The sequence below is a fragment of the Pogona vitticeps genome, chromosome ZW-PAR, assembly GCF_051106095.1.
Source record: "Pogona vitticeps strain Pit_001003342236 chromosome ZW-PAR, PviZW2.1, whole genome shotgun sequence".
Classification (NCBI taxonomy): Eukaryota; Metazoa; Chordata; class Lepidosauria; order Squamata; family Agamidae; genus Pogona; species Pogona vitticeps.
The window spans coordinates 7,682,002-7,701,664 of NC_135800.1; the positions used below are offsets into that span (position 1 = coordinate 7,682,002).

Genomic DNA, 19,663 nt, shown 5'->3' on the forward strand with positions numbered 1-19,663 from the left:
CCAGGACCAGGTTCCATGCGCCACGACCCATCAGGAGGCATCGAAGGCATTAAAAAGCCTAAAACTGAACAGAGAAAAGCTTCTGCCTTGCCATCTTCCCAAAAGGGTCTGTCAATAATACGCTGTTCTTCTGTACTTTTTTAGTTTCTTGTTTTATAACCCATGCTGTTTCGACATCTACTCAGGGAACATGGTGTTGTCGTTGGTGTTTCTGTGTGAATGCATGTCTGTATCGAAAGGGAGGAGAAAAAAAGGGTACTTTTGGGTCTAAGCAAACGAACTGTGTTCCCTCCCCTCCTTCTTTTCCAAACGGAGGTGTGTCAGCTGTCCGTCGGCCCTCCAATGCATTCCTGTCTCCATCATCCTGGCAACATTTTCTGTTATGTCAAGACATCCCAGCTTGTAAATGCCAGCACTGGAACTAAAGAACAAACATGGAATCTTCGCATCTAATAAAAGAAGATTTCAAGGTGGCATGCCATTTTTGATTTTGTTACTTATTGTTCGTTGACCAGCTTCGAGCTGTAACAGCCCGTGGGATCCTCGAAGATCTTTCCCAGAATGGAGGAGACACCAGAAGGCAGTTCATTTATTTACATGTATTATCCCATTTTTATTCCTCCAGGGAGTTCAAGTCAGTATACTACGTGGCTCTCCTGATCTGCAATTTATCTTCGCAACCTTGGGAGGTCAATCAGGCTGAGAAAGAGAGAAAGACAACTCAAAGTCAACGTATGAATTTTATTTAGTAGGTAGCTGTGTCAGTCTGTTGCAGCAAAAGAGAAGGCAGAAGTCATCTGCTACCTGCAACACTAACTAGATTGTATTTTTAATAAGCTTTCATGTGTCCTTCAGATGCTACCCCCCCAAAGACGCAGCCTTGTGAAGAAGTGCGCTTGGACCCACAAAAGCCTATGAAAAACAAAAGCTAGCTAGTGTTATTGGTGCTGTATGAATTTTTGGGCTCAATGGGGAATAGAATTTCCTACTCTCCTAAATCCCAGCTCAGCATTGTAAACCCTGCTTTACCATGTCATCCTCCAGTACCCCTGCATGGTATGATATCTGTTACAACCAGCAGTATTTCAGTGTGGCCGAAATCCTGTTGGCGTAAATTTACACTATGCACGTTGGATAACGTCATCATCCGGCAACGGAGACCTTTAATGCAATGTAAGCGTCCTCATCCGCCGAGGTGGGATTGCTTTTGCCCTCGGGAAGCCTTTCAGAGCCTCAAGAGGAAGGAAAGCTTTAATATCGGGACACGGCTGCCCGATCGCTGGTGGTGTTTCTCGGTTCTAAGACCCCGAGTTCCTTCTTTCACCTTCCCTTGTTCTTTGTCTTCTTTTTCCCCTTTAGCACAAGAGTTCATCCTACTCCCCTCTTCCATGGGGATGCTTTTTTCTGAGCCGGAAAAGCCCTCGCTTGGCCTGGTTGCACCAAAACCATCCTTTTATCAGCCGCCTCGTCCAAAGCGGTGGCGAGCGGATGCCAGGAGGACCCGGGGCCCCGGGGTCCTCATGGAGGAGAAGCCATTCCAGAGGCCTGGGATTCAGTGATAATCAGCAGGGTGAGGGTGATGGGGGGGGGAGGGAGGGAAGTGAGGAGGATGGCCGGGAAGGCCAAGCTGCTTTCCAGTATCACTTTCAGCCATTCGGGAGGTTAAACGCCTGTTTAGAGGCCCCTATTGAAGGTCCAGGCAGGGGTCTGGTATTGTTTAAAGGCCCCCCCTCTCTGCCTTTTGTGTGGAGCTCGCTTTCAGCCCAGGCTGTGAATGGTTTTTTAAAAAGCGCAGTGCCCACCCGCCCCCCTTCTCCGCCATGCACACCCCACTACGCCCACAAGGAGAGGATGGGCCTCGTCATGACATCTACAAGCTTCTCTTGTGGGTTTCTCTCTGCCTGCTTTCTTTCTCCTGGCAGTTTAACCCAACCGGCCTCCGCCTTTGCTGATCTCTGTTTGACACCCAATTACCACATGAATGGGGGGGGGAGCCTTTAACTCCCTCTGACCTCCCTTCCCCTTCCCCCCATCATCACCCCTCTCGTCCCCCCAACCATCCCCAGATCCCACCCCTCTCTCTCTCCCCCTCTCCCCGTCCCAGAAGAAGAGTTCAAAACGGAGACTTGGAGAAATCGAACAAAAGCGTCCGAGAAACCCTATTGTCATGGCCGCTACGCGATGGCTCCAACGGTCCCCGGAGCCATTATTCACACCCTTGAAGTTTGACTCGCCTGGGCTGGCGAGGCGGGCCAACAGCTGTTTGTGCATGGTTTATTGAAAAATAATGGGGTCCCCCCCCCAAAAAAAGGGGTCCTCGCCAAGGTCTAGTCTGGTGTGTGTGGAACAGCTCTTGTTGGGTTTTGTGCGTGTCTGTTAAAAAGGAGGAGGAAGAAACAATGATCCCCAAATTTGTTTGTTGGGGGCATTTGGCAAGGAAGAACAAAGCCGGGTTAATGCATAGGCTTAAGAGTGCTATAGCGCTGTAGCCTATCCAGCCGATTTGCGCCATAGCCTGGGTGGCACCAGAAAAGGAAAAACCTTGGCGGCCGTCCACGTGCCAAGAGAGTGTAGCCACCAATATTTCACAACTGAAAACATACACTCATGTAATTCGTGAAGAAACACTTGTTCTGGTTTGAAAAAAGTGGAATCGATGCGGCCTCGTTTGCCTTGCCTGCACTGATCTCCCAAACCAGGATGATGAGTGACCCCGTTGAGACGGTTTTCTCACCAGATGACCCTAAACGTGCTAGGGAGAAGTAACCATGAGGAAGCGTCTGGTGGTATCCTAAAAATGACCAAGTTTTCTGTGGCGTTCTCTCTTGCCGGCTGCAGCAGACGGGAGCCACTAAAGCTGACTTGGAATAAAACTGGTCAAAATTTAAAGTGCTCTAAGCTTCTTTGTCGTTTTGCAGCCAGTGAATAACACACCCTCCCTACTTTTGAGATTTTTTTAAACTTAGGAGCGAGTCTTGTTGAGTCTCAGCCAGCTCGTAATATCTAGGTCAACTTTGATTTAGGCTAATATATGAAAATAAGAAGGGCCATGTTCTAAGGCCGTGGGAAAACACTCGCCCACAGAAACATTGCTCGCGTGTCCTGTGACATTCGCATTTACCACATGTCTGTCACTTCCAGGACCACGCTAGACATCAGCCACTTGGAATGGCGCTGTCCAGAACAGAGATGCAGGTCTGTTCAGTAATGTTCCTGTTTGAAAATAGTTCCTTAATATCTGTTAAAGAGTCATCTATAAATACAAGGCATTTCCCCCTTCAGTCCTCGACAGAAAAAGGCAGAGAGGAGGACTAAGGAATGGATGACTCTTAAATAATAATAGACTACTCAAGCTAGAAGGACATGATTTTATGCTTGGTTAGCATGCATTCTTGTGATACAAAAAAGCTAAAGACTATAAATATTCTAACAACCACTTGATAAGAAGATCTCTATGATGGTCCTGGGACGAGATACGATATCAGATATACCGAAAGATACCAGAGTGGATATCTCCAAAAATGTATGAAATGTTACTAGAAATTAAGAAGGAAGATGAAGTGGTAAAGATTGTATGACCAAATGGGCACAAAATATAGGGCATAATATTGAAATTGACGACTGGAAAAATACTGTCTGGAAGATTAATATAAAAATGACAAAATCAGAAAGTTTTAAAGAAAACACATACAAAAGGTTCTATAGATGGGAACCTATATATAACTGGATCTTTTCTATAACTTTAAAGCCAAATGCTATAATTTTAATACAAAATAGTCAAATAACTCTAGTTGAAAGTATATAGGCAATTAACAGATACAAAAGTTCTTAATGTAACGATATATGTAAGTGCAGATAATATGTGTTAAGAAATGACATGTTATATTCACTGTTATCCCAAGTCCTTTCCCCCTATCCTGAAAATTAAAAAAAAAAGACTACCAAAGGGAAGTGATAAAACTACTATTTTGATGGCAATAATCAGCATTTTGATTTGCATTTGGACATGAATTCAGAAACAAGTGATGTGAATCTAGGAAAGCAGCCAGGTTGCAGCTTTATGTACCTGCTGTAGTTTTCAAAGCCTTTTCTCAAATAAATTAATGTATAATATAATACAATATAGATTAATACAGAACCTAATACAATAGTTTGGAATTTGGGTTCAGTGTTGCTAACAGACCCCAGGTGACCGGCTGTGTATGGTAACAGTGGATTACAGGGAAAAATAGCAATACTAGAGTATATGGTGCAATATCCTATGTAGCTTTTAGATTCTACTTTGCTCGTGTCCAGTATGGGAACAATCATATTAAGCAGTTTATATCTGCCCTTGAAGTATTTAGTGGATACACTTGTACTGCAATTTTTAGTAAAAAAAAAAAAATCTGGCGAAAATAAAATTTAAAAATTGTCATAAGGGAAAGGCTGGGTTTTAAAAAGCTTGAACTGTTTATTATACGCCATGTGTGCAGAATAGGAGAGGAGAGAAATGGAAGTCTCAAGAGAAGCTAATGGACAGATCCAGCTTCTTAAATCAATTTTTTAAAAAAAGAATGCATATGTCAAACTTAGGGAGCGTTCATAATAAGAGTTATCAGTTGTAACCAGAGCTTGCAAACTTTAATTTTTAAGGAACTACAGCCTGATTGTGGAAGCTTTCACGTTTTAGGTTCTAATTGCAACACAGTCTTCCTTCAATATCTGCCTTGGGAAGGGGGGGAAAGCCCTGGTCTGCATTAAGCCCTAAATAAACAGAATTAAACGCTGCTTATTCATCTGTTCTGGATCGATAGTTTCCAGAAATGAGAGGTTTGAAACCATAAGCATGAAACAGATTCTCAACCATTCCCTGGCCTCATCTACCATCGAGAGGGAGGGAGGGAGAAAGAGCGGCAGGCCTAAAAATCTATGCTCGGGCCTCGTTGCTGGGCAACAAGCCCAAACCCGGATATAAAGGGGAGGGCACTTCCGGTGTGGGCAGTGCAGTTCCCTGATGCAAGATGGCGGCGCCCTTGTCTGTCCAGTTGGAATTCGGGTAAGGGAATACAGGTGTGGGTGGGAAATAATGATAATAATAATGATGATGATGAAGTAAAATGGGGGCGGTGTGGGGCAGGCATGAAGGGGGAAAGGGGCCGGGCGAGGGCGGAGGGTTTCTCTGCCAGGCCCCAGGTTTGGGGGCTGAACGAGAGAGGCTCAGAAAATGGTGGGAAATGTGGGTTTGAGGAACAAGAAGGCGTCCCTAAAAAGGCCCATTTTTTTCTGCCTGGGGGAGACTTTTTATGCCCTGCATTTCCCTCTGTTGGTGTTAAGCCTCCCCCGTTCGCTCGAGGCTTTTCCGCATCTCTGGAAAAAAAGAGAGAAAAAAAGTCTTCTTTGCTCCTTCAAAAAAAGGGGGGAAAGGGTTTTCTCTAATTTTGGGGGCCCAGGAACAGGGAAAACCGTGAGGTCGTTTGAGGGGGAAAAGGGAGGACTTCATGGGCCAGGATCAGATCCCGTGTTGCATATCTGGGTGAAGCCAAATTGATTTATATCACAATTTAAATTTTAAAAAACTGGATTTTTTTTGTTTATATAATTTAAAAACAAATTTCAATGGTGATTTAAAGCAATTGGAGTTTTAAAAATCATCCATTTTTATCTGCCCTGTTGCCTACTTCCCTCATCCCTTTTTCTTTGCTTTCCTTTGCTTTCCACCCTCGTGTGTTTTCTTATAGTAGGCCTATTGAAGGGTGAATATCATTTTGAATTATTTCCAGATTGACATCAGAATGTGAGAGGAGATAGAAAAGGAGAATAACTTCTCCCACCCCCATGGCATTTACTGTAAAGCCTGGGTGGAAATCTAGCCCTCGCCCAGCATTAGCCAGTGAACACAGACGCTTGGAAGGAGACACTTTCGCCAACCCTGAGTGAAAGTCTCTGGGAGTAAAGTTGTCACGGGCTCATTCTGTAAATGCTGTGTGAGGGCCTTCAAAACTATGCCAAGCATGCTGCCCAGTTTTTGCTATTTCCTTGAAACAGCCTTGCTCCACCTCCTCTAAGAGATCTCCAAAGTGGCCACACCTCTCTTTATTCTTTAAATCCCAGTTCTCTTGTGGTGGGTGACTTCTGGAGACAAGATTTAGTGATAATTTTATTGTCCAGCACCCCAGATGGCTGGTGGGCAGAGGGTCCCATGTATGTATGTAATAAATAGTAAATAATGTATGTATAGTAAACAATAAATGTATGTAATAAATAATAAATAGTAAATAAATAGAGGAAATAAATCAAATAGGACGCAAAAATGAAGTGGGGAGAGGCTAGCAGCTAAAGTAGCTTTCTGATCTACCCACAACTACTTAAAGACCTTGGAAAAAGGAGACTTAACAGGTAGTCATTGGAAATAAGGTTTGTTCTTATGTGGCTTATGGGTGATAGAGTCATATGTTGGGAGAAAAGGTAGTGGTAGGAAAGTACTCAAGGAAATGCCCCTTACCATTTGAACTACATTGATGGATCCTCCTGGTTTCGGAGAGAGGTGAGAACTGGAGCAAAACTAAAACCAGTTTTTGAAAGCAGCAGTGAGATTAGAAATGCCTAGAAACGGGAAAGGTGCCATATACAGTTCTTTTACTTTGGACAATTTAAAAGGCAAAACCAGATTAGTTGACATAAGGAATGGCTTTGAGCATGTGCAGAGTGGTATTTTCTCACTAGTTATAACACAAAACGATTCCACTATAATCTGTTGTATAGTTCAAGGGTTTGCCAGGGGTAAATTGTAGTGCCTTCTGTTTTAGAAATTTTGATTTGGAAATAAAGCCCTAGAAATGTATGCTTCGGGTGTTGGGGAATGAGAGTCTGGATTTGTCTGAGTTTGTGTACATGCACATGAATATTTGGCAGATCTATAAGGGACACAGGATGGGGTGGCCCTGCTGACTTTTTTGGGAGTTTTGCCTGTTTTCTCCAATAGTTGTACTCACTATTAGATTGTGGCATCCGGGAGGTTAAATGGACACGGATGTGACGCTCTGGCTTAGCAAGGTTTCCCTGCCATCTTTAAAATATTCATTTATTTCACAAAGAATTAGACCTTTAAATGAGCCGCAGAAAACAGGACCGTGTTGTGAGTGCCATGGAGCTATGCCACCACTGAAGGGTTGTCCCTTGACTCAAATGTACTGCAAGGAACCAAACTAGAATTGTCTTCTCTAGACTTCCATGTTTTTCATGCTGCTCAGCTTGAAGCTGTTTACTCACAGCAGCGGAGTAGAAATGCCAATTTTGAGAAGTCCTTTTAAATGACAGAACAATACTTTCGCTGTTTACAATGTGCCGTCCCACTATTGTGACTCAGATTCTAATTCATATCCTAAGCTAGAATCAACAGGACTTGATTTCATTTGCAAGGTGGGGGTGGGGGGAGAAGAAAACCCTAAGTCTGTTCCTTTGGGGTGATAAATATTTCAGTCTTCTTTAGCCTTTTATTCTTCAGACCTCGAAATCTATTTGGAACTCATTGTTTGCCTTTGCCTCCAGCGAGAGAAGGAGGGTGGGGATGTTTTCTGTCTGGTTGTGTATTTTAAACCACTGAACCAGGGACCACCAGCTTCATTAGTTAGTTAGGGGTGCTTTAGCTGTATTGACAAAAGGTTGGACTCTCTAACCTTGAGGGGAAGGGGGTATCCCTTTTGACCCTGTGGTTCTAGGACTATAGTTTGGTGAGGCTAAATCCATTGGGAATGCTGGTGCTTAATGGCTATATATTACCTGCAGAATCACAGGCCTGCTTGGGGATCTTCTGGTTAGTCTCTGGTTGGCAAACAGAACCCTGGGTTTGGTAATCCACGAGGAAGGCGAATTAGGTGCTGCCGTAGATGGCGGGAAGGGCCAAATCCACATACGAGCAGACCTTGCTCCATCACTTACCTGGATCCCTCTCTGTCTCACCTACACCCAGTTCCCCTTCCCCTGCTTTGAAAGGTGACTTCTTGGGGCATTTTAATCAATGTGAAATGCTCCCCAAAGAGTTTTCTTCGTCAGACTTTTATCTGGAAACATCAGCTGGGCTATTCCTTAAAACAAACAAAAAATAAATTATCTCCCGCTGTTCCCACATCATCTAGCCTCACTTCCCCCAGCCTGGTGCTCTTCAGATGTGTTGTGTAACACACACCCACACACCCAATTGCCAATGACTGCACCAGCTGGGGCTGATGAGCTTCGTAGTCCCCCACCGTTATAGGTCTCGGAGTTGGAAAGAGTGGGTGTAATGGCACTTGGTTGTTGTTGTTTTTTAAAGGAGAGAGCGGCCTATAAGAACCATTCATATTTGGCAAGCAGTGTGTGTTCGATTCTCCCCCCCCCCCTTTGCGATCTCTTTTCTTGGAAATGTTTAAATGGATGCTCTATGCATTCGTGTCGCAGCTGATTCCCTCTCCAGCTCCCGTGTCACAGAAAAGACCTTATCTCCCATCTTGGCCATGGGTGGACACACACAAAGCATAGGCTTGTTTTCCCAGCGGGGAGAAAGCAACCTATCTTCTCGGGTGGCTAGGGCATCTTCCCTCGCCATGAATCTCCAGATCTGTTTGAACATTAATAAATTGCTACTTCAGTGTTGGTTTGCTTCTTCTTTTTTTTTAAAGATAACAGCGTTTTCTGTCAGCGAGGCTGCACCAACAGAGCAACCTTTGCCGAGCAAGGCTGCGTCTCTAAGGGGTAAGAGAGCAGCCGGCGTGACAAAGGCGTCCCTTGTGCCCTTTCCCAAAGTACAGCCAAAAATGCTCTCTCACGTAACCAGATTTTAAAGAGATGGAGAACGGGGTTAATATTTTGCCATTCAGACATCTGGACGTTCGCCTCCGGAGATTTTCTTGCACGGGATGCTCAGTGAGCAGATCTGGATGCTGGAAATTCTGGGGGCCAGTGAAGTCGTTGCTGATCTTAAGTCTGGGAACCAGGTCCCTTTGTTTATAAATACTGTACGTTTATTTGTGACATTTGTGAGAGAGGTCACGCCAGAGGGAGAGCGCTCGGGCCGAAGGGCTCACGGAATTTCACAGCTTGGCGACTTACGTGTGGACTACAACTCCCAGAAACCTTCACCGCGAGCTGTCCTGACCAGGATTTCTGGGAGTTGTAGTCCAAGGACATCTGGGGAACGAAGGGTGGGGAACTTCTGATCCAGAGACCCACATGTAGGGATCTCCATCAGCTCATCCTTTTTTAAATGTTGAAATATTGGGGCTTACGTAAGGTGCAAGGAGGACGATCTGATTTTCTTCTTATTTTTGCTTTCCATTTCAGAGGCGGGGCGGAGCTCTTGCTGGACGGGGTCAAAAAGCACCAGGTGACTTTGCCCAGCCAGAACAAGCCTTGTGAGTATTTTGCATGGGGCGGTTCTTGCGGATTCCCCCTTCCTTGCCCTCCAAGTTGGCCAATATGGAAGCCCCTGGAGGAGAAGTGAAACCCTAAAAGCCTTCTTGTGCAAGTTTTAGCGGGCCTCAAATGCAAGGCCTTTCTGTCCCTGTTTTGCAGCCGAGCTTCCGAAAAACCGTGGGCCACCTTGGGCAGACGTTGGGTGACACACGGTGTCACGGGCCGCTCTAGTCCCGGACGTGGCCAGTGAGTTTGACCTGAGGAAGGTTAGGATAGCGGGAGAATTTCAGAGACCCCTCCAAGGCCTCTGGGAGCAGAAATAAAGATGCGTCTTAGCAGATATATAAATAAGTGGATTCATAAATACATTTCAACCTTTCTTGAGGGGGTTGAGGACTGGAATTTGAAAGGTGCAGAAATGCTCCCGAGGTGCTAGACGTTGGTCCGAGGGCCATCCTTGCACCAAAACATAGATTTGAACGCCCTTTTTTCTGTTCTGTCCCTATCGTCCAGTCTGGTCTGTTTTGACTCCCAGGGCCTTCCCACCCACCAAGGAAGAGAAGCCTCTTGGCCCTCCTCAGCTCCCTGTTCTGTGGGTTGTTAGGCGGCCTCCCTCCTCCTGGCCTCCTCGTGCGCTCTCTCTCTCTCTCCTCCATCCCTCCGCCTGACTTCAGATGCCTTCTCCAGTTCAAAGGGACCTGCGGGATGGTGGAGCAAAGAGGGACAGAGGGAAAGGAGCAGTGAGCGGGAAAAGAAGTTTTTGGGAAAAGAGAGAGGGAAGTGTTTCCTGCTTTGGAAATGGAGATCCATTTGGATCATGGGTTAATAACAGAGAAAGGTGGGGATCAATTTGATGGAGAGGAAGGTAACGATCGCTTCTCTTGCCCACCTGTACATACATACATAGGCATCCTTCAGTCTCGAGAGACTATGGTAACGTGCTCTGAATCGAGGAGTGTCCTCTGCAGAGCATGAAGCCTGTGTAAACTAATATGGAGGACTGGCTGTTACCCAAGCAGCAGATCCCCCCCCCTTCTCCATGTTGCTGAAATGGTCCAATGGAAAGGCAAGAGCCAATACAACTGGTTCCAGCAACGTCGCAGGTGTTGGCAGAACGACACGAACTGCCTTCGGGAGTCCAGCTCCAGATTTTCTGCCTGCATATACCCATAAAAAGAAGCTTTCTGTGTCCTGCGCGCAGACGGACCAGGCCAGTGTTCCCAAGGTGGCTGTGGGACGGTTTGCGGGGTGACAAGGTGTGTGTGCACACGCACCCATGGTTTCCCAAAGGAGGAGGGCTGCAGGGGAGAGGGTCCTGTCCCACAGCTCTTTAAACTGCCCTACTCTGGGTTCGCACGGCGGCGCCAGCTGTTCCCCTCTCCCTTCTTTGCCCTCCCTTTTTGCAGGAACTGTTTGCTAAGCTTTCTCTCTCTTCCCCCCCCAACCCCAACCCCATCCAAGCTCCTGTGTAAAATTGCTTTTCAAAAGAGCCACTTTCTGCTTAATTAAACAATGAGTTACCGTGCTCCCCTGTCCCTCTACACATCTGTAAAACCCCCTTCTGCACACTCTTTATCTCACAAAAGTGCTCTATTCTTAACCCTTTTCACTTGCAAATTTCCCTTCCTGATCCCCCTCCCCACCCCATCTTCCTTCTCCTTTCAAGTGAAGCTGGAGAAGTTTGCTGACGCTCCAGTTGTTAGCAGGGGGAGTCAGTCTGGGGACAGGACTATTGGCTGCCTGTTTATCCTTGGATGAACAAGCCAGCCGAGAAACTTTCGGAAAAGTTGGCTCACCTGTCCAGGGGCAGAGCGACCATGAAACTAATCCCGGAGGGACCTCCAGAAACAACTTTAGTCCACGTTTTTAAGAGACTTGTGTTGATCTGGGAACAACCCCATGGGAGAAGATAACAGGGGGAATCCAGACCTCGTTGCTGGTTGTGAAGGGGCCCCCATAACAGGTCAGGCTTTGGGGCCCCCAAAATATCGCTCCTCCCCTGGAACGGCCCCCTCATTTAGATCTGCAAAACCAAATCATCCTATATTAAAGAATTTCCCCTGCTAAATTGTATTTAAATAAATAATGCTCCCTTGACACTTAATGAAACTTAAGAGTCGAATGAACGAATAACTCAAAGTTAGCCCTCTCTCTTTAATTTCTGCTTCTTCGTGACATTTCTGTCTTCCACTAAATCATCCTCTTCTCTCCCCCCCCCCCCCCCGTTGGTACTACTTGGTAAGGTTGTTTTGTTTAAGAAACAGTCACTTGTTTCTCCTTATATATTTACTTAGGCATAACTGTGCTTCCTCCTCCCAGTTAGAGAAAGGCCTTGAAGCCAGCACTTAATCAATCCCGCTGTTTTAGTGGCAACACATTTCCGTTACGTGGGGAGACACAGCAGCCTTATTAAAGGTTGCAGGACCCTTAACAGGAGAACCGTCGCTTCTGGGGACAACGCCTTACTGGCAACCCCTTCTGGCCGAGCCTCAACCTATTAGTAGTGGTGGATGCCTCGAAAGCTGGCGGAGTCCTGCAGTTAAGCCTTTGCCTCTATGCTGGTGGGGAGGGAGAGGGGAGAGGAGGTGGCAAGAAAAGCAGGCAGATATGAAATATATCACATCCCAGAGGGGTTAGTTGCATCTCATTACCATGGCTTGCATGTACCGTTTCCAGAAATGTGACAGATGCCAAGCTATACGGGGTGAGAAAGACACCCCCCCTCTCTCTTTGTGCTTTTCTTCCTCGGGGTGGGTGGACCTCTGAGTCCATCTCCTTGCTTCCTGCTCCTTCCTCTCTTCCCACTTGGTCCAGCGATTTCTGGGGTTTTCCCTTCTTGATGATAAAATTATCTTAGAACTGCAGGGCTGGAAAGGGTCCCAGGAAACATTGAGTCCAACCTTTTTCAAGGAGGCACTGCGGGGAATCGAACTCCCAACCCTGGACTCCACAGCCGGAGGCCTAAACTCATACATTTGGTGTGTGGGTTTTGTGTTTTTTTTTCTCCAGTTATACAGATTCTGGCAAGTGGGAGTGAGGTCCCCTGTGCCAGAGAGCCCTGCCAGTTGGAATAGAAAATGCCCAGCTAGATGGGCAGATAAGTGAACCCCCCTCCCCTTTAATCAGTCTCTCTTTTACCTCCCCCACCTCTGGGGTCTCTTCCTACTGGAAGCCCTGGTGGAGAAGAACTGGATGAACCAAAGACTCCCCCCCCCCTGCACATTGTTATTTATATATCCGATGGTCCTGAGGATACCCTTTTTATTATTTATTTGTTGCCTTCCATTCTTGGGAGGCGGGGAGCGGACTTTAAAAGTGGTTTCAAGGTTAGCTTTTGAAATGGGCTGGCTCTTAACCTTTTTGTTTTTAGTCCATTCCTGCCTACAAGCTTCACAAACATTGTTTTCTGATCTTCAGAGAGAGAGAGAGAGAATCCATCCCTCGGGGAGCCCCGGGTGACCCCAAAGCACCAAATCAGGACTCATAGTGGTCACATTTTCGGCTCCTGCCTTTCCTTCTAGCAAGTTCGAAGGGTGATATTGGCAGCGATCCCTTTGATTCCCACAACCTCCCTTCAAGGTGGGTCAGGGCTGAGGAGATGAGAGAGACAGGCTGGGATCACCCTGTCTTTGAGTTTCACAAGAACTTCAACCTGGATTTTCCAAGTCCCAACGACGTACTTAATCAGGGCACCCCACCGTCTCTCCGAGTGGTCCTTCCATGACCCAAATCCTTACCCTGTTCATCACCCATTTGCTTAAACCAGATGCTCAGTTATAGGGTGGTGGTCATGGTGCAGGGATGGGGGGGAGGTTTCTCGGTTTCAACACCCCCCCAAAAAAAACCCTTTGCCTGCCATTTTGAAGAATAAGTTATCTCTCCGTCAAAAGAAGCTGGCAATGCTCTTCCTTTGCATGCTTCCAGAGCGAAAGGCAGGGGCTCAGGCAAAGGTGGGGGTGGGGGGTGAAGAGGACGCTGGCAGGCGGAGGGGGGGGGCTTTGTCCCGTCTCCAGCCTGGTGGTGCTGGCGGAGAAGGTAGGCGGGGGCGACGCTTGGCCGGAATGGGTGACCTCAGCAAATCGAAGCTGGCTCATGGTCAGTATGATAAATGATCTAATTCTCTCGGGGTTTTCTAGGGGGTGGGGGCTGGTGGTGGGAAGGGGGGGACAAGGTCGAGAGCAGGGTGGGGAGGGGAGGGGACGGTCCCCCCCTGCCACCAGGAGGTGTCTGAGTGGCAGTTCAAGAGCAGTCCCCAGCGCCATTGTTGCCTGAATGCTCTAGGGATCAGCTAGGTGTACATCTTATTTATGAGGGTCTGCCTTTCCATTCTGCGATGGCTGGTTCTCTCTTCCCCCCCCCCATGTCCTCCAATTCTGAATCATCTTCCTTTCCTTGTATTTTCCTTTCCTTTCTCTGCTCGTTTATAGGAACGGATTGAAAACAGTTTCTAAAAACCCGTTTTTGAAATGCCGCCACTGTTCGTACTTTCCCCGGTTCCATCGCTGGCAATTTCCAATAATATCACCTGGGGGGGGTGGGCTTTTCTGCCCCTGGATGTCTTCAGAAGTAGCTGCTTCAACATGAATATTCCTCCCCACCCCCAGACAAACCTTCCCCCGCCCTCACAACCAGAAGCAGACATGCAGGGGCTTCCAGGTTTGGATTTTCAGACTTTCTTCTTTTTCACCAATTCACCAAGCCTGCTCCTGCTTCCGATGGGTTCTGGGTGCAAAAAAAAGGCTGCCCCAGAGGCCTGCCGGAGTGGCCCGTCCTACATATAGAAGACATGTGTTTTGCTAGTAGTTGTTGTGCGACAAACAAGAAATTAAACACAAAGTAGGTATATAGCCGATTGACTTGAGGGAGTAGGAACGGTGTTGGAAGACAGAGAGGCAGGCGGCCTCACCTAAAAAGCTAGGGAGCAGCAAATGCCCACCCTCTTAAAAATCCTTTTAAACCAATGTGTGTCTGTTTCTTTCTCGTTTGCCTCTCCCCTCACCAGCAGGCGAAGAGCTGATGTTCTCGCAGCCCGAAGAGACTGTTTTTGGTGATCTCCGTCAAATTGATAATGTCAAAAAGGGGAAAGGGTGGGTGGACACCTGCCCCTGGTTTCCATGATTCCCTCCCTCCCCAAACACATCCTTGTGGTTAGTCTCTTAAGCCAAAAGATGGGTGGGTTTTTTAAAGTAAGCCAGGGGGCTTCTCCTCTCACCCCCTTCATTAGCTGCTCATCCCCTTACTGGCTTAGGGTGAGCAGGGGTCAAAAGGACCAGGCAGGACTCATTCTGTGGACGTGAACTGCTTGTTTCCTCTCCACCTAGCCTCCCTCGCAGGGCTGTTGTGGGTCTAATGTAGGGAGGGAAATAACCGTACTTTGCGGTTGGCAAACATGCCTCCCGACACCACCCCCAAGCTGGCATGGGTGGGCGAGGCAGAGGGCATCTCGCAGGAACGGCAGAAACCTGGATGCCGAACCCTTCTAGACGGGCAGAGTTTCACTCTGTGGTTTCTGCCTCTTCTTAGCCCCTCTTCAGATTAGGAAGAATGCCCCCCAGCGATTCCAAAGAAGGAGGAATGAGTTAGCTTGAAATACATCTGGAAGAGGCTTTTTGAAGTTTCGTTCATGGACTGTTCGGAAACCTGCGTTTCAACAGGCCCCACAACTCCCCATGTTGAACGGAAGCTGCCATGCGGCGTTGGGTCTACAGCTTTGGATTCTCTTGGGACTGTGGTCTCTTTTCTGCTTTCCAAACACCGTTGGGGTGATGAGAAGGGGTGGTAGATATTATTGCTGGCCTCTGCTGGTTAAAACACAGTCTCGACTGGGAATCTCTGTCTAATTTCAGGGGATGTTCGGAATTTGCTGGTGTGGATTAAAGAGAATCTGCTGAAAGAGAGGCCGGAGCTGTTTGTCCAAGGGGAGTCTGTGTAAGTGTTTGATCTATTTAATTTATTTATTTAAAATATTTTTTAACCCGCCTTTCTTTCTACGTGGCGTTACGCCCTGTCGCCTTGCGTCTGTCCTGCATCTCTCGCCGCTAAATTGCCCTGGTTCGCCCTCTGCGTTTCTCTGTAACGGGGCCGAAAAATCTCTCTCTTGCTCGCTCACTCTGTCTCCCTGCCTGGAGATCCCTGGTTATTTTTTTTTTCTTCTGACCCGAGGCAGACCAGATTTGTTTCCAAAACTGCCCAAGGTTTCTTTGACCGAGGTTACCCGACAGACTTCCCCCACCCGGGGGGGGGGGATTGAAGTCTTTGGGGAAATGGCATTTTTCATTCAGGGACGGGTTAGGAAATTAAATTCTAAAAGCCAGGGGCTGCCCCGACCGTGCATAATTTGATAGCCTGCCCCCCCCCTTTCCCTCCTGCCTGTTGTTCGGCGAACATGGCTTCTGTCCTTTAGCAGCGCCTGCCTTGCTTTTCAGACCAGGTTGCTGTCTAGAAGACCTGCCAGCTTGTGGAGGCTTCTGCCCCTTTCTCCTCTCACCCACCCCACCTGTTTCTTTTATTTTTTTTTTCAGTCATCTCCTCTGCAGCAAGGTTGTGTGTGTGTTTTTTTTTACATGTTCCACCTTCGTCACCACTCCATGTGTGTGTGTGTGTGTGCCAGCCAGATCCCCTCGTAAGGGGAGGAGCGAAAACTGCAGGGTCCTGCCAGCCATCAAGAGTGGGGGAATCCCTCAGCCTCTGATTGCCGGGGGTTTGGAGACGATCTGGCCCGTTTTTTGACGTGGCTGTGAAGTAGAGGAGGGGCCGTGGGGCCTGGCTCTCGCCGCATGAATTTGCCCCACGCTTGATTCTGTGGGGCTGGGATTTTAACACTGAAATGGAGCTGCAGCCTAGTGGTGGCCCCACAGTCGTTTTGATTATGTGTCAGCAAGACATGATTGGGATGGAAGGGCCGCTGATTATGTGGCAGAAAGCGAGGAGGGGGGGGAGCCGCATACAGGGTGGGGGGAGGTTTTGGCATGTTCAGGGGAGCTCCACGACTTCTAGGAAGACATGAAATGAGGGATAAGGCGGGGGACAGCATGATGGAGTCTGGGTGTAAGCAGCAGCCAGAGAATCATGACATTTGTGCAGGAAAATATATGGAGAGTCCGTGAGAGAGCGGGGAATAAGCAACTAGAAACCTCAACAGGAGCCTTCCAGTATTTTCTTAAATATTGGCACATCTGTAAAGCACTTCTGTAAAGCTGTGGGTATCCTGGGATTGCTCTGCGTTCAGCATCCCTCTTTAGTAGAGCTGCTAGTCCTTATGGACACAAATATAAGCTTGGGAAAACATGAAGGCAGTGTCTTGCATCTGTCTCAGAAGCCAAATATAAATAAATAAATAAATAAATAAATAAATAAATAAATAAATAAATAAATAAATAAATAAATAAATAAATAAATGTGGGATGAGGTTCCCAGCAGTCAATCCCTGTGATTTCTGAAGGGGGTCGCTGAGCATAAGCAGACAGGAGCCACCAGTACGACGCTGCAGCAGAAAAGGCACATGCGATGGTAGGCCGTTCAAAATAAAGAGAAGTCATAGTTCCACATTATTTTATGCTCGTCGGGTGTCTCTCATTTGGAGTACTCCATGAAGTTTTGGAGAGCCACACTTTCTGGAAGAGGCAGACAGATAGAAGGGCACTGGGCAACAGGGACCGTCAGAGGTGTGGAAAACAATCCGTATGAAGAACATATGAAGGGAATGATTATGTTTAGCATAAAGCAGGGAAAATTATGGGAGAGACAGCCAAATGTTTCACGTCCTTGCTTGATTGGCTGCAGCACACAGGGGGGCAAACATGAGTTCAGACTTTGTGGGCTTAAGTTGCAGATTTTGGCTGCATGCGAGAAGAGGTCTCTTGACAATCTTTGGCTGAGAAGGATGATGCACTCTTCATCCTTGGAGATCTTTGAGCAGAAGTTGGAGAGCCGCCTTTGGTGGGGGGGATGCACAAGTGCCAATTTCCAGCCGCGAACCAAGTGGGCTGGTCTAGATGGCCTTCAGCGCGACCCTCTTCCTGCAGCCTTTCCTCCCCTTCTATTAAGCAGCATTTATGTTTCCTTGCAGGCGGCCAGGAATCTTGGTCCTCATCAACGACACAGACTGGGAGCTGATGGTTTGTGAAGCGGCTTCAGCCATTTTGTGTTGTGTTCCTCCCCCCCCAACCCTTTTTTTAACATCTCATTGTGAGCATCCATGCTGTCAGTTTGGTTTCTGCATGTCGCCCGAGAGGACTGATTCTCTCTGAAGTTAACACACACTCAGGTTAACACACATTGTGTGTGTGTTTGTGTTTGTGCATGTGCCTGGAAATGCTACCTTTTTTGGGGGGGGGGCTATGCTTCTCAGTATCTAAGATGGCCTGATTGACTATTTTTGAGACCCTCTCTCTTTTAAAATCCCTGTTCCCCAAATCATCTTGTTCTTCCTTCCCTGAACATATTTTCATCTCCCTGTCCTGTAGCTGTTTTGATGACATAATGCATTGAGAGAATTGAGTTGGGCATGAATACCTATGACAATAGTGACATCTCTCTTTCTCTTTCTCTCTCACCCTTTTTCTTTCTTCAGGGGGAACTGGAGTATCAACTTCAAGATCAGGATAATGTGGTTTTCATATCCACTTTACACGGGGGTTAGACGGCTGTACACACAAACACAAAAAGAGCGCACCAAATAAACGGATACCTAGGCGGGGAGACAACCCGGCCTTGCCTTGACACCCACGTTTTTCTCTCTCTCTCTCTCTCTGCTTTCATCCAAGGTGTTTCAGACCAGAGCGTGGTCGCTCCTTAGATCCTTTCTTCGCTGCTCTTTTGTGGCTCAGCGCCTCCTACCCCCTTGCCTGGGCCCTTGACTCTTTTGTCCCAGACGGGGGATCGAAATAATTTCGGCCTCCGGGTTGCTCTCTTCCTTGCTGCCGGAGACGCCTGTCAGCAGGACAAAAAAAAACGACTGAAAATGAGCTGCCGGGCAGCGCCGGGCGACGGCGGCCGAGCTTTGGAGCCTCTGTGACCCAGCCGTTCTTGCTGCGGGACTGGGTTGTTCCCCTGGACCTGACTTGTGCTTTTCCGTGCAGTCTCTGAGCGAGTGTGGGGAGAGGCGAGGATCCCCTCTTTCCCTGCACCCACCCTGATTCCACCCCCAGTTGACGGTGTGTCTGTTCTGGAGGCCTTAGCCAGGAAAAGACTGCAGCGCTCAGCCTCTCTCCACTTGAGTGGATTTCAGTTACGTGGCTGGTGAGCAGCAAACAGTCCGAGGCCAGGCCGCAGAGGAAGCGCCGGCGTGGAATGCAAAAGCTGGAGAGGCTCCAGAAAGAACACATGTGTACACACACACACACACACATCAGGTACAGAGAAGATGCCTCTCACAATCCTGAGGAAGGACCTTTTTTTCCTAAAAATGCCTGACGCAACGAATTTCAGCTTATTATATTTCGAAGGGTTGGTTTGGGCAGGAAAGAGAAATGTCCTTGAGTCTCCAGTACACCTGACTGAGCACTAAGAAGGCTTCGGTGAGAAATCTAGCTTCTTGAGGCCTGGGCTTTTCTGTACAGAGGGCGAATCCCCCCCCCCAAAAAACGCCTTTCTCATCCTTTAAACATTTTAACATTTCTAGATCGTTAAGAAATCCTGTATACCGCTGTGTGATCGTATTTCTCTCACTGCTCTGTGGGCCATGTGTAATTTTTTTAAAAAAATTCTGCTCAAGAGCTGTTGTGTTCCATTTTTTTAAAAAAAATCTTACGTTCAACCTCTGAGCTTCCCTGCCAGTGTCGGAAAGTTGCTCCCATGAGCCATAGCTGGTGGTTGCAGGATGATGGGAGTTGGGGACCAACGAGATACAGAGGACCATGGAATCCCTACCCTAGTTCTACTCAGTGCAGAATGTTTTCCTACGACAGAAGGAATTTCAGTCGCTTGTTGAAGGCATAGCTACGCCAGCACAGAAAGGGCGAGTCGACCGAAGCCGCAATTGTCATTACCAGATTGTATACCGTCTTCTGCTAGCGTGAGCAGTTACACCGCTGCAGGATGACATGTTCAACCTATGGCCTAAAGGCAGGATCCTGGTTTTTTTCACTCCTGTGCAAAGCAAGAGCACAACACATGAAAAATGGGCTTTGTCGTGGCCTGCTCTGCAAGATGGTTGTGACTCTCAGCAATAAAGTTGGAGAGAATGGTTTGGACATTCGCAAAGCGCTACACAAGCAATTTAAAGCAATTGATTTTCCCCTCTGTTCATTGTCATAATGGATTTTTTTTTTTGTCAGCATTGGGTGGAACG

At 47.5% G+C, this 19,663-nt stretch overlaps 1 protein-coding gene across 1 annotated transcript; it reads left to right on the forward strand.

The window, feature by feature from the left end:
- The first annotated feature begins 4,513 nt into the window (after positions 1–4,513).
- On the forward strand, positions 4,514–18,095 carry URM1 (ubiquitin related modifier 1). The gene is made up of 5 exons (XM_020793386.3): positions 4,514–5,038; positions 9,301–9,371; positions 15,219–15,300; positions 17,441–17,489; positions 17,945–18,095. Exons 1-5 carry the CDS (start codon positions 5,004–5,006, stop codon positions 18,011–18,013), a joined length of 306 nt encoding a protein of 101 aa, XP_020649045.2. The 5' UTR covers positions 4,514–5,003; the 3' UTR covers positions 18,014–18,095.
- The last annotated feature ends 1,568 nt before the right edge of the window (positions 18,096–19,663 follow it).

Excerpts from the sequence above, each read along its gene's own strand:
- URM1 (XM_020793386.3), top strand. The coding sequence starts at position 5,004 with ATGGCGGCGCCCTTGTCTGTCCAGTTGGAATTCGG. Across the intron at positions 5,039-9,300 it reads TCTGTCCAGTTGGAATTCGG|AGGCGGGGCGGAGCTCTTGC; the intron begins GTAAGGGAATAC and ends TTTCCATTTCAG. Across the intron at positions 17,490-17,944 it reads ACACAGACTGGGAGCTGATG|GGGGAACTGGAGTATCAACT; the intron begins GTTTGTGAAGCG and ends TTCTTTCTTCAG.